This window comes from Amblyraja radiata, chromosome 34 (genome assembly GCF_010909765.2).
Source record: "Amblyraja radiata isolate CabotCenter1 chromosome 34, sAmbRad1.1.pri, whole genome shotgun sequence".
Taxonomy (NCBI): Eukaryota; Metazoa; Chordata; class Chondrichthyes; order Rajiformes; family Rajidae; genus Amblyraja; species Amblyraja radiata.
In genome coordinates, this window is record NC_045989.1 from 7,793,592 (window position 1) to 7,808,058 (window position 14,467).

Genomic DNA, 14,467 nt, shown 5'->3' on the forward strand with positions numbered 1-14,467 from the left:
TTTATTTCAGTTTATGGGCATTCACTCATCTATAGTGAATGCACAACTTTACATGTGCCTCTTTCCCAGGAGAAATCACATAATACAGAGCACCTCTGCTTCATTATTGAAAAATGTCAAATTATCAATTGAAGGAAAGGGTTACATTCATATCTGTTCTTGCATGTTCTTAAAACATTTAACTCCCAGTAAGGTAAAATAACTGAAAGTTATCGTCATAGCACTTGACATAACATCAAATTTCTCTACAGTAAGTATGTTTGCAGTATTCTCTTTGCGGGCAATTAATCTAGATGTACAGGTTCAAGTGCCTAGGGGTGGCAAGGTGGTGCCGTGGGAGAGCTATTGCCTACAGCACCAGGGACCCGAGTTCAATCCTGACTACGGGTGCTGTCTGCATGGAGTTTGTACATCCTCGCCATGTCAATTTCTCCGGGAGCTCCGGTTTCTTCCCACACTCCAAAGACGTACAGGTTTGTAGGTCACTTGGCTCGATAAAATTATATATTCCCCCTAGTGTGTAGGATAGAGTTAGGATCGCTGGTCACACTGACTCAGTGGGTCGAAGGGCCTGTTTCCACGCTGTATCTCTAAACTGAAGGATCTTGATCAGAAATGTCACCCATTCCTCCTATCCAGAGATGCTGCCCGTCCAGTTGAATTACTCCAGCATTTTGTCTCCATCTCCGGTTTAAACCAGCATCTGCAGTTTCTTCCTACACACATCGATCTCCCTCAGTCTGTTTGCACCAAAGCTTAGGGAAAGGATGCAGTGGTCTTTGTTGTGATCCATCCATTGCAGTGTGCTTGTGTTTTATGCGTTAGTCCGAGAGGCACACAGTAAGTCCATTACTGGAAAATCAGGAGTATTTTATTGTCGCCTGTTCCAGAAAGGAACAATGAAATTCTTACTTGCAGCAGCACCAATTTGTAAACACACTACTGAATAGATAATAGAAATAATTCAATGTAGCGCAAAAGTAACACACAGCCCAAAGTCTCTGGTGCAACCAATGCAGTTTATAGTTGGAGTTTAGTTAAAGTTCGTAATGTTCAATAGACTGATGGTTGTTGGGAAGAAGCTGTTCCTGAACCTGTATGTCACTGTTTTTAGATTCTTATAACTCCTTCACGATGATGGGAGGGAAATGAGAGTGTGGCCATGGTGGTGTGGGTGCTTGATAATGCTGTCTGCCTCTTTAGACACGGTGTCTTCAATGCTGGGAGGTCAGTACCCGTGATAGATGCCTGGGCAGTGTTCACCTCCTTTTGTAATTTTCTTCATTCCGGGACGTTCGAGTTGCTAAACCTGGCCGTGATGCAACCAGTCAATGTGCTTTCTACCGTACACCTGTAGAAGCTCAAGACAGTCGAGATACCGAATCTCCTCAACCTAAGCAAGTAGTGGTGTTGATGAGCTTTCTTTACGATTGTGCTGGGTCCAGGACTGATCTTCAAAGATATGCTGACTCCTTCGACAATTCATTGAAAAACACTAACCTATCTTAAATTTGCAAATCTTACAATGAAAGGCGTTAGAAAACAGGTGCAGGAGTAGGCCATTTGGCCCTTTGAGCCAGCACCGCCATTTAATGTGATCATGGCTGATCATCCACAATCAGTACCCCGTTCCTGCCTTCTCCCCATATCCCCTGACTCCGCTATCTTTAAGTTATCTACAATTGAATAGAGGAGGGCTACATGCTGAAGCTGGGTCCACAGAGGCTCTGAGGTAGGTCCTATGGTAGAACAATAGCCTCAAATCTTGTACTGATGGAGTACAGGTCCACCACTGATTCTCCAGCACCCTTGGTTCCAGAGTCTTACTATTATTCATTTTGCCAGACCAACAGAGGTCACCAGGAGGGATCTGGTGGGGAGGGGGAAGTGCTGCTGAGAACAAATTATGGTCAATGGTACTTTATTTCTCACATGTACTGAGGTACAGTGATGTTCTCTTTTGTGTACAGTTTAGTACAAGTAGTTAGATACATCTTGGATAAGCATCTCAGACGCGGTACAAGTGTATAGCAGTAGTACATTGAGACTACGCAGTGTCGCCAATTTGGTTCAATTTTGTAGGCCTGGTTGTAAGTGCAGGGATCTTGGTCTGACCATGAAGGTCCTCTATCCTGATGGTGTTGCTGAGTCGGCCTGGCTAAGCGTAGCCGTGGCAGGGACGCAAAGGTGGGTGGGAGTGGGGGGGGGGGGGGACAAAGAGGGACCATTGGAACTCTGGTGAGTACTTTGTAACTTTGTTGGCATCTGATAAGTGCCGATTCTTTATGTACTTTGTGTATCGAATGTGAAAACAAAGAATGTCACTGCACGTACAAGTGACAATAATGTATCATTGGTTGACTAACAGTGATACAACAATACCTCTGACCCACTAAGTATATGCCCCCCCCCCCCCCCCCCGCCCATTTCTCTAAAGCACCATGGACAGGTGGAAACATAAATAAAACAAATATTAAATGTGCTTATGGTTGACACCATGACTGTGACTTGGACCTTACTTAGAAGCCATAGCTAGGGTCAAATGTAAGCAAAATAAGCTAAGAAATGTTCTTATCAGGGAGAGATGAACTTGAGCTTCCTTCTACCAACTTTCTCATGAAGCGCACCCAGTGGAATCCCAGTGCCGTACAGTGTACCTCCTTGGCCAATCTCAACCAAAATGCTGCAACTAAGGTCGGTACGGTGGCGCAGTGGTAGAGTTGCTGCCTTACAGCACTTGGTGCCAGAGACCCAGGTTTGATCCTGGCTACAGATGCTTGTTTGTACATTCTCCCCATGACCTGCGTGGGTTTTTTCTGAGAACTTCGGTTTCTTCCCACACTACAAAGGCAAACAAGTGTGTAGGTTAATTGGCTTGCTGTACAAGTAAAAATTGTCCCGAGTGTAGGATAGTGTTCGTGTGTGGGCATCACTGGTCGGTGCAGACTCTGTGGGCTGAAGGGCCTGTTTCCACGCTGTATCTCTAAACTAAACTAACCCTGTGGATCGAACAAGAATAAACAGCAATAGCTTATTCCTTGCCTAATGCAGTAATGGAAACCAGTTCCTGCCTGATCATATTTACAATGGAAAATAAGTTAATTTCTCTCACAAATTGGTGTTGTAAATTAAAACACTGCCGACAGTTTTTAAGAAGTTGACAAGAGTTCAGAGACTGCAGAACCATTGCAATGTTATAAATACAGGAGCACGTGTTTGCAAAGCACAAATCGAAATGCTGATTGTTCAAGGCAAACCAATTATTTATTTACTGATTATTACTGATTGTTTGCCACCTTCCCCTCAGCCAACAATGATCCATTCCTTATCACCATTTTGACACCTTACCCTTCCAAATCTCCAGGCCCTCTCCCCTGATTTATGTGTAGGAAGGAGCTGCTGATGCTGGTTTAAATCGAAGAGAAACACAAAATGCTGGAGTAGCTCAGGCAGCATCTCTGGAGAGGAAGAACGGGTGACATTTCAGGTTGAGACCTTTTTAAGAAGGGTCTCGGCCCGAAACGTCACCCATTCCTTCTCTCCAGAGATGCTGCCTGTCCCGCTGAGTTACTCCAGCATTTTGTGTCTATCAATGATTTCATGCATGCAACATGCTGGGAGGGTGTGCCCCTTTAAATGTTGCACAATAGCATTAACGTGAAACTGTTTGCCTGCAAAAGGTCTCGGGCAAAAGAGCTGCTAACCCTAAATTGAAAAGCCCAGCCAGAAGGTCACATTTGGCAATGAAAGAATGCATTGTCGCCTCCCAGAAAAAGAACGCACAGCAAATATATTTGCGAGTGGAAGTGTGACCTTTAACAACTTAAACTGCAGATAAAGCGACTTGACTTTTCATTTGAAAACTTTGTATTATTTTCTTGTGGAAATAGAATGTGAAGGTTATGCGAATGGAAGTTATTGAATCTGCGTTTATTCATCAAGTGAAAGATGCCCAAAAATGTCCACATCTGAGCAGCCCTAAGGCAGGAAGAAGTTGAGGGAGTTGTCATTGTTTCTTCTCCCGATTGGTACATTGTCACCCCAGCTGGAAAAATGTGTACGCTGTCAAGAATCTTTGATGAGGGGACTATTAAATTGGCCCTGGTATTGCTTCCCCCCCCCGCCCCACACCAATCTTTCCACCACCGTGCACAAGAAGCGACATGACAGACACCATTATATGCAGATGCTGAGAAGAGTTCAGCTCCAGCAGAACAACTTCTAATCTTGTGTGTGGACTCGATAAGAAGAAGTTTTGTTTATTGTCACGTGTACCGATGTACAGTGAATAGCTTTCCCATACTCAATGACTCAACTTATTCATTAAAAATCACCCTTTGGCATGGTCCTGCGCTGAACCCATTAAGCTGCATGCCATTAAGAATTAACACCTTCAAACTTCGAATTTGCCATTTTTTTCCCGGAGTCGCGGCGCCTTGTGGTTCCCTGCAGTCCGTCTCTTTTTCTTTCTTTTTGTCTTGTTGGGAGTATGTTTTTGGTTTATTTTTAGCTGTGTATATGTGTGGGCGGGTGGTGGAAACTTTTAAATCTCTTCCCTGTACGGGGATGCAACCTTTTCCTTGTCGTGTCCCCGTTGTTGTTGTTGGGGCCTAACATCGTGGAGCTGGCGGCCTCCAACCGGATCGACCTGAAAGGCTCCAGTCGTAGAGCCTGCGGACTCGCCATCACTGAGCTGGCTGACTTCGGAGCTGTGGTGGCGCTGCAGCTGTGTCCCGACTTCGGAGCTTTGGTCGCAGGCCCTGTGGACGGTAAAATCGGGAGCTTGCAGGTCCCTGGTGGGAGACCGATTTTCGGAGCTCCCGCAACGGCAATTTGCCCAGCCCCTAATCGAGGGGTTTGAATCGGCCCGGAGCAGGGCCTTACATTGCCCGGCATGGCTTAAATGGTCGCGGGACTTACCATCGCCCGCCGGATGCTTTAACATCGGGAGCCCCGGTCCCTCGACGTTGCAGTTTTACTACCTGACCGCAGGAGAAGAACAAAGGACAGGGAAGAGATAAGACTTTTGCCTTCCATCACAGTGAGGAGGTGTTTGGAGATTCACTGTGATGGATGTTTATGTGGAATTGTATTAATTGTGTGTTTTGGTCTTTTTTAATGTTATGACTGCAGGAATGAAATTTGCATGTTTGAATGACACTAAAGGGCAATTGAATTGAACAAGGAATAAGAGTTATTAATCACTGTCCCTCAATAACAATGGATTCATTTTCTTCCATTAAATAATTAGCAAAATTCGACGAGTATATTCTATAATCACCTTGATCTTTTGGTTTGGTAATCTTTAAATGTGGAAACAAATACAATCCAAGATGGAAATATCATTAACCTTGCACAGAGGGTCTGGATTCATCCATTTAGTTGCACGCTAGTAATTTGATACTATTTTTAGGAGCAGCAACAAGCTTGAAATATAGAAAGCAGCATGTGAATAATTTTAGAATATCTGTAAAAACACTTTAAGCCTTTAAAATATATTAAAATATTGCTTACAGTAAGGATCATTCTTCAGCACTGCATATCGCAGCAACCAATACTTGTGGAAGTATTGGGCAGCATGAATTATTCATCTGTCTTGTAATATTGAGCACGCACTAAAGCAGTAACCTACATCTACTCCAAGCCGTAGATGATTTCAAGTTAATGAAACATTATCCTAGTCATGCCAGAAAGTATAATAAACAGAATAATACCCATGGCTGAGGGGAAATTTTACTCTGAAAACTCCTTTCAGATTCCTTTGGGCAGTCAAAACCCATCTATAATATAGTCATCGAGTCATATAGTGTGGAAACAGGCCCTTTGATCAAACGTGTCCACACCGACCAACATATCCCAGCTACACTAGTCCCACCTGCCCACGTTTGGCACATACCCCTAACAATGTTTGGCACATACCCCTATCCATACACCTGTCTAACGGTATCTTAAACATTGTGATAGTCACTGTCTCAACCACCTCCAATGGCAGCTCGTTCCATGCACCCCATGTCATCACAAGAAAAACATTTAATTCAAACTCCACGAAGACAGTTCAGGATCGCACCCGTGTCTCTGGCACTGTGAGGCAGCAGCTCTACCAGCTTAGCCACCCTGCCACCCTGTTGGGAAGGAAATCTGCCATCTTTGCCCAGTTGGTCAGTATTACCCTCCAGGTCCACAGCAATGTGTAGTTGACTCTTAATTGGTCAGGTTCATCAAACCAAGGGCAATTAAGGTTGGGCAAGGATTAATTGCTTCAATGGTTTCATTGTTATCACATGTACGCAGGTATAGTGTAATACGTTTTTGCATACAGCCAGGGCAGCGTAGTGGTGGAGCTACTGCCTTGCACTGCCAGAGGACCAGGTTCGATCCCGACTATGGGTGCTTGTCTGTATGGAGTTTGTACGTTCTTCCCGTGACCTGCGTGGGTTTTCTCAGAGATCTTCGGTTTCCTCCCACACTCCAAAGACGTACAGGTTTGTAGGTTAATTGGCTTCGGTATAAATGTTTAATAAAAGGCCCAAGTGTGTGCAGGGTAGTGTTGATGTTTGGGGATTTCTGGTCGGTGTGGACTCGGTGGGCCGAAGGGCCTGTTTCTGCACTGTACTAAGCTAAACTGAGCTCAGCTAGACTCTCACCAAAGATAAGCACAATCCCCGGGTTAGACCAGATTGTACAGAACAGCCCACTAAATGTCTAGAGGCCAGAGGCACCATTTTACTGTCCCAGCTGCAGATGGCTACAAAGGCCCATTGCAGCCGTCGCCTGCATCCTGTTTGTCCTCTCCTGGCACAGCTTTAAACCCTGTGGGTGGATGAACGAGTAGAAAATGCTGAGGACGTGTGTGTCTTTTAGTTATTCATTGAAGTCTGCCTTCATTTATGTTCTCAGTTAATGTGAAACTCCTGGGACACTTGTTTGAAGATCAGGCTTCGAAGCACCGAATCTGATTGAAACCTTGCTAAACTCAACCCCATGGGACTGCTGAAGACACAGCCAACAGGACAGCACTTCTTAAAACGCCAATGTGCCTGATTGGTGTCACAATACAATTGCTTCACGTAAAATGTGCTCTCTCCACAATCTTTACGGAGTAATTAATGCTTTGTGTCAAGTGTGTATGTTAATTATGCTAGCACAATTATTAACCTGTCAGTATTAGCCAACTGCTGTTTAAAAGTAGCAGGGAATAGGACTACTTTATTGCCACATGTGACTAGGCACAGTAAGATTCTTTGCTTGCAGACACACGTATACAAATAGCCACCGACAGTGCTGACAGTTACAAAGCACACCGGCTCTTCCTTTTGTGTGTCTGTGTGCCCCCCCCCCCCCCCCCCCCCACCAGCGGTTCCCCCCACGCCGGGTCCTCCATTGTTCTTCCCGTCCCCCCCCTCACGGAGGTTCCTCCAAGCTCTTGCCGGCCGTGGGTCTACCCGCGAGGCATCGCCGCCGCAGCCACGAGGCTTCACCACCACCTAGGCCCCATCATCGCAAGGCTTCTCCACCGGATAGGCCCCATCGTCGCGAGGCTTCTCCACCGTCTAGGCCCCATCATCGTGAGGCTTCTCCACCGTCTAGGCCCCATCGTCGCGAGGCTTCGCCACCTCCGTCGACGCCTCACCTCACGCCTCAGCGGTGCTGATCCCCCGCGGGCTCCGTCAACCCGGACTCCGACCTGCGAGGCTCCAGCCGGGAACGGACCCGGGCTTCTACGCGGCGATCCGGGAGCTTCCGATAAAGGCTTCCGGCCGCGTTCCCAGTCCACTGCCGCGGCCCGTCGGGAAGCCTTCTGGCCTGTGGAGAGAGACGCAAGCTTACACCTGATTTGCAGAAGATTACCTGTACACTGTACCTGATTATACCTCTGCATATAATAAAGAAAGCCACCTGACTAGTGGAACCACAAAGAGTCATCATTTCTGATTTTTAGGTTGGTTCTTTTAAAGCTCATACAAAGATCCATGGCCGGGCCTCTAATAGAATTTAAAATAAGCTGGCACTGAGAATGTACTAATTACAAGGATATTGTCAGCAACTGCAGGGAGATCTATTGTGTTCTACGGAAAAATGGCTTGGGCATTCATGCTGCCCAGGTAATTTTGGGTCAGGGACTTGATGGGATGACGTTAACTATTAACGCAGCGGTAATTAACTTTCAAAGCAAGGACAGCATCAAATTACCTGGACAGCATGAATGCCCAAGCCATTTTTCCGTAGAACACAATAGATCTTCCTGCAGTTGCTGACAAAATCCTTGTAATTAGTACATTCTCAGTGCCAGCTTATTTTAAATTCTATTAGAGGCCGTATACGGGCCATGGATCTTTGTATGAGCTTTAAAAGAACCAACCTAAAAACCAGTAATGATGACTGTTCGAGGTTCCACAAGACAAGAACTTTCTTTATTATATGCAGAGGTGCAATCAGGTACAGTGCGCAGGTAATCTTGTGGAAATCTTGCTTGTGCAGCATCAAAGGGATATAGACAGACAGCAAGCGAAAACATAAATTATACATATGTGTAAGAAGGAACTGTATGCTGGGGAAGGTGTGAAAACAAGAGGGTTACAAGAATGCAAACAGTCAAACTGGTATGACAAAGGATCCTATAGTCTTCCTGAGGTCATCTGTTGCAGGCCCTGATTTGTTTGGCCTTCTCTCACCCCCATCTTATTTTCCCCTCCCCCCACCTCTACTTTCAATCTGTAGAAAGGTTCCAAATTGAAACATCACCTATTCTTTTCTCTCCAGATATGCTGTCTGCCCCACAGAGTTACTCCATCATTTTGTGTCTAAACTATACATATGCTCTGTCACCAAGAAAAAATAATTGTGCAAAATAAGATAATAGTGCAAAACACAATTGGGGGGGGGGGGGGAAACCGAGTCAGCGTGTTGAAAATTCAACGACGCTACGACTCTTTGGAGACTTCTCACAACCATAGGAGACCTCTCACCACCATACAGGCTGTATGGCCGTGAGAGGTCTCCTATGGTCGTCCCATGTTGCCAGGGGTCGCCTGTATGCAGGGGCGGAAAACGGGGGGGAGGGGGCAGAGGGGACACGTCCCCCCCCATGTTTTGAGAGGTGGGGGACATCCCCCCCAAGTTTTTGTGATCCCGATTTTAAAATCTCCGTTTTTAGCGCTGGATTGGGCCTCCGAAGCCTCGCACGTGTGAGTGTGCGCATGCACGCGTGATAGCCAAAAAATTGTGTCGCCTGTAAAGGTCGCGTAAGTGGGACAGGCCCTTTAGGATTGTGCGTTGGAAAGAACTGCAGGCGCTGGTTTACACCGAAGATAGACACAAAATGTTGGAGTAACTCAGCGGGACAGGCAGCATCTCCGGATAAAAGGAATGGGTGACGTTTCGGGTCGAGACCCTTCGTCAGGATTGTGTGGGTGTGGGATCAGTTCAAGAATTTGATGGCGCGCAAGGAACACTTGAACAGGTCAGGAACTAGCGACACATAAATGCTTACAAAGGAAAATGAGCATATGAGAGACAAAGGTTTAGAGAGACTTGCTGAAAGACTAAGATAAAAATAGGCAGATTAGATGGGAAATAATCCAGGACTGATTAGTCTTCATTCTCTACTATGTACAGTATCTATTACCATGTCCTTGTATTTGTCAGGAGCTGCCAAAAGACAATATTCGGATCTGTCAACACCTCAGCACCTTTCAGCATCCAGTCAACTGACCTCCAGCAGTGCTTCTTTGTACGACTGGCATGCAGTTTTTTGTAACTCATGTGAATCTGTTGCTATGGAGATTTCCCATTAAAAATAAAGGCTCAGTCTGGTTTATTAACTTCTACCTTTAATGCAGAGAACACAGTCTAAGCTTGAGATTGTGCCTCTAGCCTTTGGTCTCTGCTGAATCTCACGCTGGTTATTTTACAATTAAGGAATAATGATATTTTGTAGAATCACATTGAACATCTATTTCTTTAACAAGGTCTCTGTTTAGTTTAGAGGTACAGTGTGGAAACAGGCCCTTCGGTCCACTGAATCCATGCCGTCCAGCGATCCCTGCACACTAACACCATCCTACACACACACTAGGGACAATCTACAATTATTCCACGCCAATTATGTACGTCTTTGGAGTATGGTCAGAAAACCGGAGCACCCGGGGAAAATCCACATGGTCACAGGGAAACCGTACATACACCGTACAGACAGCACCCTCGTAGTCAGGATTGAACCTGGGTCTCTGGTGCTGTAAGGCAGCAACTCTGCCACTGCGCCACCATTTGCTTATTTGAGGGATCGGATTTAGGCAATGGTTCATCTTGTGTTGTGTGGAATGTGCAGCACAGAATCATATCATTTGGCTAATCAACATTTGCTGGGCTTTCTGTGCAATGGGTCTCGTCCTTTCACCTAATTGACCACATTCCCACCGCCCTCCCAGCCAAGTTGTTCCTGTTATTTTCCCAGGGATTTTTTAGTGGTCATAATTGGCAAAAAGAAACAGTGGCAACGACAGCAAGCAAAACAAAGCTTGCAGCAGATTCCTGCTGATGTGGAAGATACTGTGGTGGAAGCAGTTTCATTAACCGCTTTCAAAGGGAATTGGATATATTCTTTGAAAGAAGCAGTGGAGGAAATGGACAGGCAACGTATTGGCTCTTCAGACTAAAGAAGGGTCTCGACTCAAAACATTGTCCGTCCATCCCATCCACAGATGCTGCCTGAGCAGCTGAATTCCTCCAGCACCTTGTGTTTTGCTCCAGATTCCAGCATCTGCAGTTCGTCGTGTCAGTCTGAGAAAGGTCCCTGACCTTAATCATGTATATTCCCGCCAAGGATGCCGTCTGACCCGTTGAGTTCTTCCAGCTCTTTGTGTTTGGCAGTCGACGTGGAAAATGATTGGGAAAACGATTGGGAAACTCTGTCAAATCGGACCATAAGAAAGCTCCTGAGAAGGCAGAGTACCTTTCATTTCGGGTCCTGTTAGCAGACTGCCTCAGCCCCCACAGTACAGAGATAAGGAAACACTTTGTGTAAAGTAAATGGTAAAAAAAAATCCAGCAAGGAGATGCGGTAGAATTTTATTTAAAAGCAGTATGTGAATAGTGTGGAGTGCAATGCTTGGAAGGTGCTGTTTTAAAAGCTCCTGTCCTACTTAGGAGACCTAAACAGCAACCTCTGGTGACCTTGCCCGTCCGCCACCCAAGGTTTCCATGAGGTCACTGGAGGTTTTGGCCACTCTCCTTAATGGTCAAAAGTGGTTTCCGCGTGGTCGAGGTTTCATCTAGGTTGCTGCTATTTTTTCATCATTATTAAAACCGGTCATGACTAAAAATAGGTTGCCGTTTAAAAAATCGAACATTTTTTTGTCGCAGGTCTAGTCGAAGCCGGTTTTCTTCATAGTCGAGGAAGGTTTTCAACATGTGCGTGGGAGGTGGTAGGAGGTTGCAGGTCACCTCGACCTTGATTTTTTTTTTGGGTGGCGGGCAAGGTCACCAGAGGTTGCTGTTTAGGTCTCCTAAGTGGGACAGGGGCTTAGACTTGCAAAAGGTAGCAGGAATCCGTTCAGGGAGAGAAGGAAAAGTATAGGTCAATGAAACTGTCATTCAGCACCCATGCAGCCTACATTAGCACCCAAGGGCAGGATTGAACGTGAGTCTGTGGAGCTGTGGGGCAGCAGCTCTACCATCCTCATTGCGTTGCATTGCCTCCCAGCAGTTTGAATCCTGTTGACGTTCCGTGTACATCACACCAATTACTTGTATCATTGAGTAAAGAAGTCCCATGTAAAACTTCCCAGTCCTCCCACCAGTCTGGCTGTCCCCCTGATTACATTTTATCTCTGTTTGCTTTGTTGTCACCTTCTCCCAGCTAACAAGCATCTATCCTGCCTTTTCCTTGATCCCCCATCTCTTTTGAGGTCTTGTTTTCCCACCTTACCCTGTGTCTCCCTCTCCCCTGACTATCAGTCTGAAGAAGGGTCTCGACCCAAAATGTCACCCATTTCTTTTCTCCAGAGATGCTGCCTGACCCGCTGAGTTACCCCGGCATTTTGCGTCAATCTCCCAGGTATTAGGGCACAGTGTACATAATATTTTCATGAAATGCGTCCTCTATATTTGGTTGAATCACTGACTCTGTACTATGGGGAGATGCAAACCCTGCATAATGTGGAAATCACAAACCATGGCAATTACACACAATCGCAAACCCTGTTCTGGATTGAATTTCAGACCCAATATTATGGGGAGATCACAGTCTCTCTATTTGGGTTTTTTTCTTTTTATTCCTTCCTATTTCAAGCCTTAAGGATGTCCCACATGGCCGTCATTTGCGCATGATGCAGATGGCGCGCAAAGATTTTGTACATCACAAAATCCTGCGACGCCGCGCGCAACTGCCTATGTCATCACGCACCATGCATGCGTACTGCGCAGCCTGCGCGCACCACATGCGTGTCACGTCACGTGTGTCATACGTCGTCACGCGTAAATGATGTCGCGTAATTTACGCGCAAATGACGGCCAAGTGGGACAGGCCCTTTAGGCCGTGTTTTGTGCGGGAATCCTGGATCCCCCATGCCAATTAAAGAGCTCAGTCTGAGGCAATAGACTCTCTCTATGGGGCCACTGCAGTCCTTATACTGCGGCGACCCTGTCTTGTACTGTACATATTGACGGCCTTTGCATTAAGAACCATCTTGAGTTTACAGGATGTTGCCAGGACTAGAGGTTTTGAGCTATAGGCAGAGGTTGAGTCAACTGGGTCTCTATTCCTTGGAGCGCAGGAGGCTGAGGGGTGATCTTATAGAGGTGTATAAAACCATGAGGAATATATCGGGTAGATGCACAGAGTCTCTTGCCTAGCGTAGGGGAATCGAGGACCAGATGGTGTAAGGTGAGGGGGGAAAAGATTTAATAGGAATCCGAGGGGTAACGTTTTCACACAATGGGTGGAGGGGGTGTATGGAACAAGCTGCCACAGGCGGTAGTTGAGGCAGGGACTATCCCAACATTTAAAAAGAGTTAGGGAGGTACATGGATAGTACAGGTTTGGAGGGATATGGGTCAAACACACAGGTGGGACTAGTGTAGCTGGGATGTGCTGGCCTATGTGGGCACAGTGGGCGTAGGGCCAGTCTTCACCCTGTAAAACTCTATGACTGTACGAGTAAGGAACTGCAGATGCTGTGTAACACAGACTGTGTGATAGTCCATTACAAATTCCATGGCAGGTTGAAGACCAACTATTCGATTAAAGCATCTGTTTTTTCAGTCGCTCATTTGAATTATTTTCTCAGTTAATCCAAATTTCTCTGCCTCAAGTAACACTTGCTTCCCTCTCTGTCTGTGCCTCCCCCATTTCCAGTTGTCTGACTAGTTTCACTGTCCTCCCGATTGCATTTTACTGATTGTATGCCTCGTTGTCACCTTCCCCTCAGCTAACAATGAACCATTCTCCATTTTCCTTCATCATAGTCCCCTTTGATCTGTGCTTTCACACCTTACCCTTCCCTATCTCTATGTCCCCCTCTCTCCTGAATCACAGGGTGAAGGGTCTCGACCCAAAACGTCGCCCATTCCTTCTCTCCAGAGATGCTGCCTGTCCCGCTGCGTTACTCCGGCATTTTGTGTCGATCTCCAATTTTCTCTTACTCAGTTTAGATGAACCAGTCAGACCATCTCTCCCGGCAGTATTCCAATGTAAGTGTTTTTCTTTTGTTGCTCATTCTAAAATCACTTCAGCTGGCAGCAATGTTTATTGTGTTTCCTTCAAAGTCTGTCACAAGCTTAACTAAGAAAGACATCTTTAATCAAGTGTGTCGGTGCTAAAGTTCCTGACACTTGGGCCTCTAGTTTGGGGCCTAGTTCTGAATGAAGCCTGGTCTTTCCTGATCGAAGGAATCTCCGCTCCGTTCTCCAATAGTCCAGTCCTGCTGTGGGCAGTCTCTTTGCTGTCACGCCTCATACATCAGAGAACAAAAGTCGCTGAATCTGACTTCCCTTTCTGATGTTTGTGTGCTCAGAGTGTTGGTGCCTTGTCCACGAGGGCTGTTCTCACCGTGATCGATCCCCCCCACATGTGAGGTTGACTGGATCTGTCCAGCTTCCCAATGACGCCACAGTATTGGCTGTGGAGAGCCTCCCTCCTCCCTTCATTTACCTCTAACCCTGCGTTGCCATGTTGCACTCTCCAACGTTTAGCTTCAATGCACCCCGAAGGTGCAGGCTTTTCAGTGTCTTGAACTCCAGAGGCATTGTGTGCGGCGTAGCCCGTGAGTTGTACTCGTACGTCAGACTGTCGTAATAGTGATACTTCACTGCCTTTCCCTTTTGGTCCTTGGAGAAAGGCCAGAAGCCATAGAGATGGATCTCATCGCAGAAGCGAGTGGCGAGAGTGTACATCAAGAGGCCGGTGGTGGGACGTTTGATCAGAACCCTGTTAGTCAGCCAGTACCTGGAGAGGGGACGGGACAGAAAT

General features: G+C 46.3%; 1 protein-coding gene across 4 annotated transcripts in view; it reads right to left on the reverse strand.

Moving 5' to 3' along the window:
* Positions 1–13,035: 13,035 nt before the first annotated feature.
* The window catches only part of st8sia2 (ST8 alpha-N-acetyl-neuraminide alpha-2,8-sialyltransferase 2), a 37,104-nt gene continuing 35,672 nt past the window's right edge, over positions 13,036–14,467 (reverse strand). For all 4 annotated transcript variants that reach the window (XM_033050153.1, XM_033050151.1, XM_033050154.1 and 1 more), the window contains exon 6: positions 13,036–14,443. In XM_033050153.1, the coding sequence (XP_032906044.1) occupies positions 14,152–14,443 (292 nt within the window). In that variant the 3' untranslated portion in view covers positions 13,036–14,151. The remainder of the gene's footprint in view (positions 14,444–14,467) is intronic.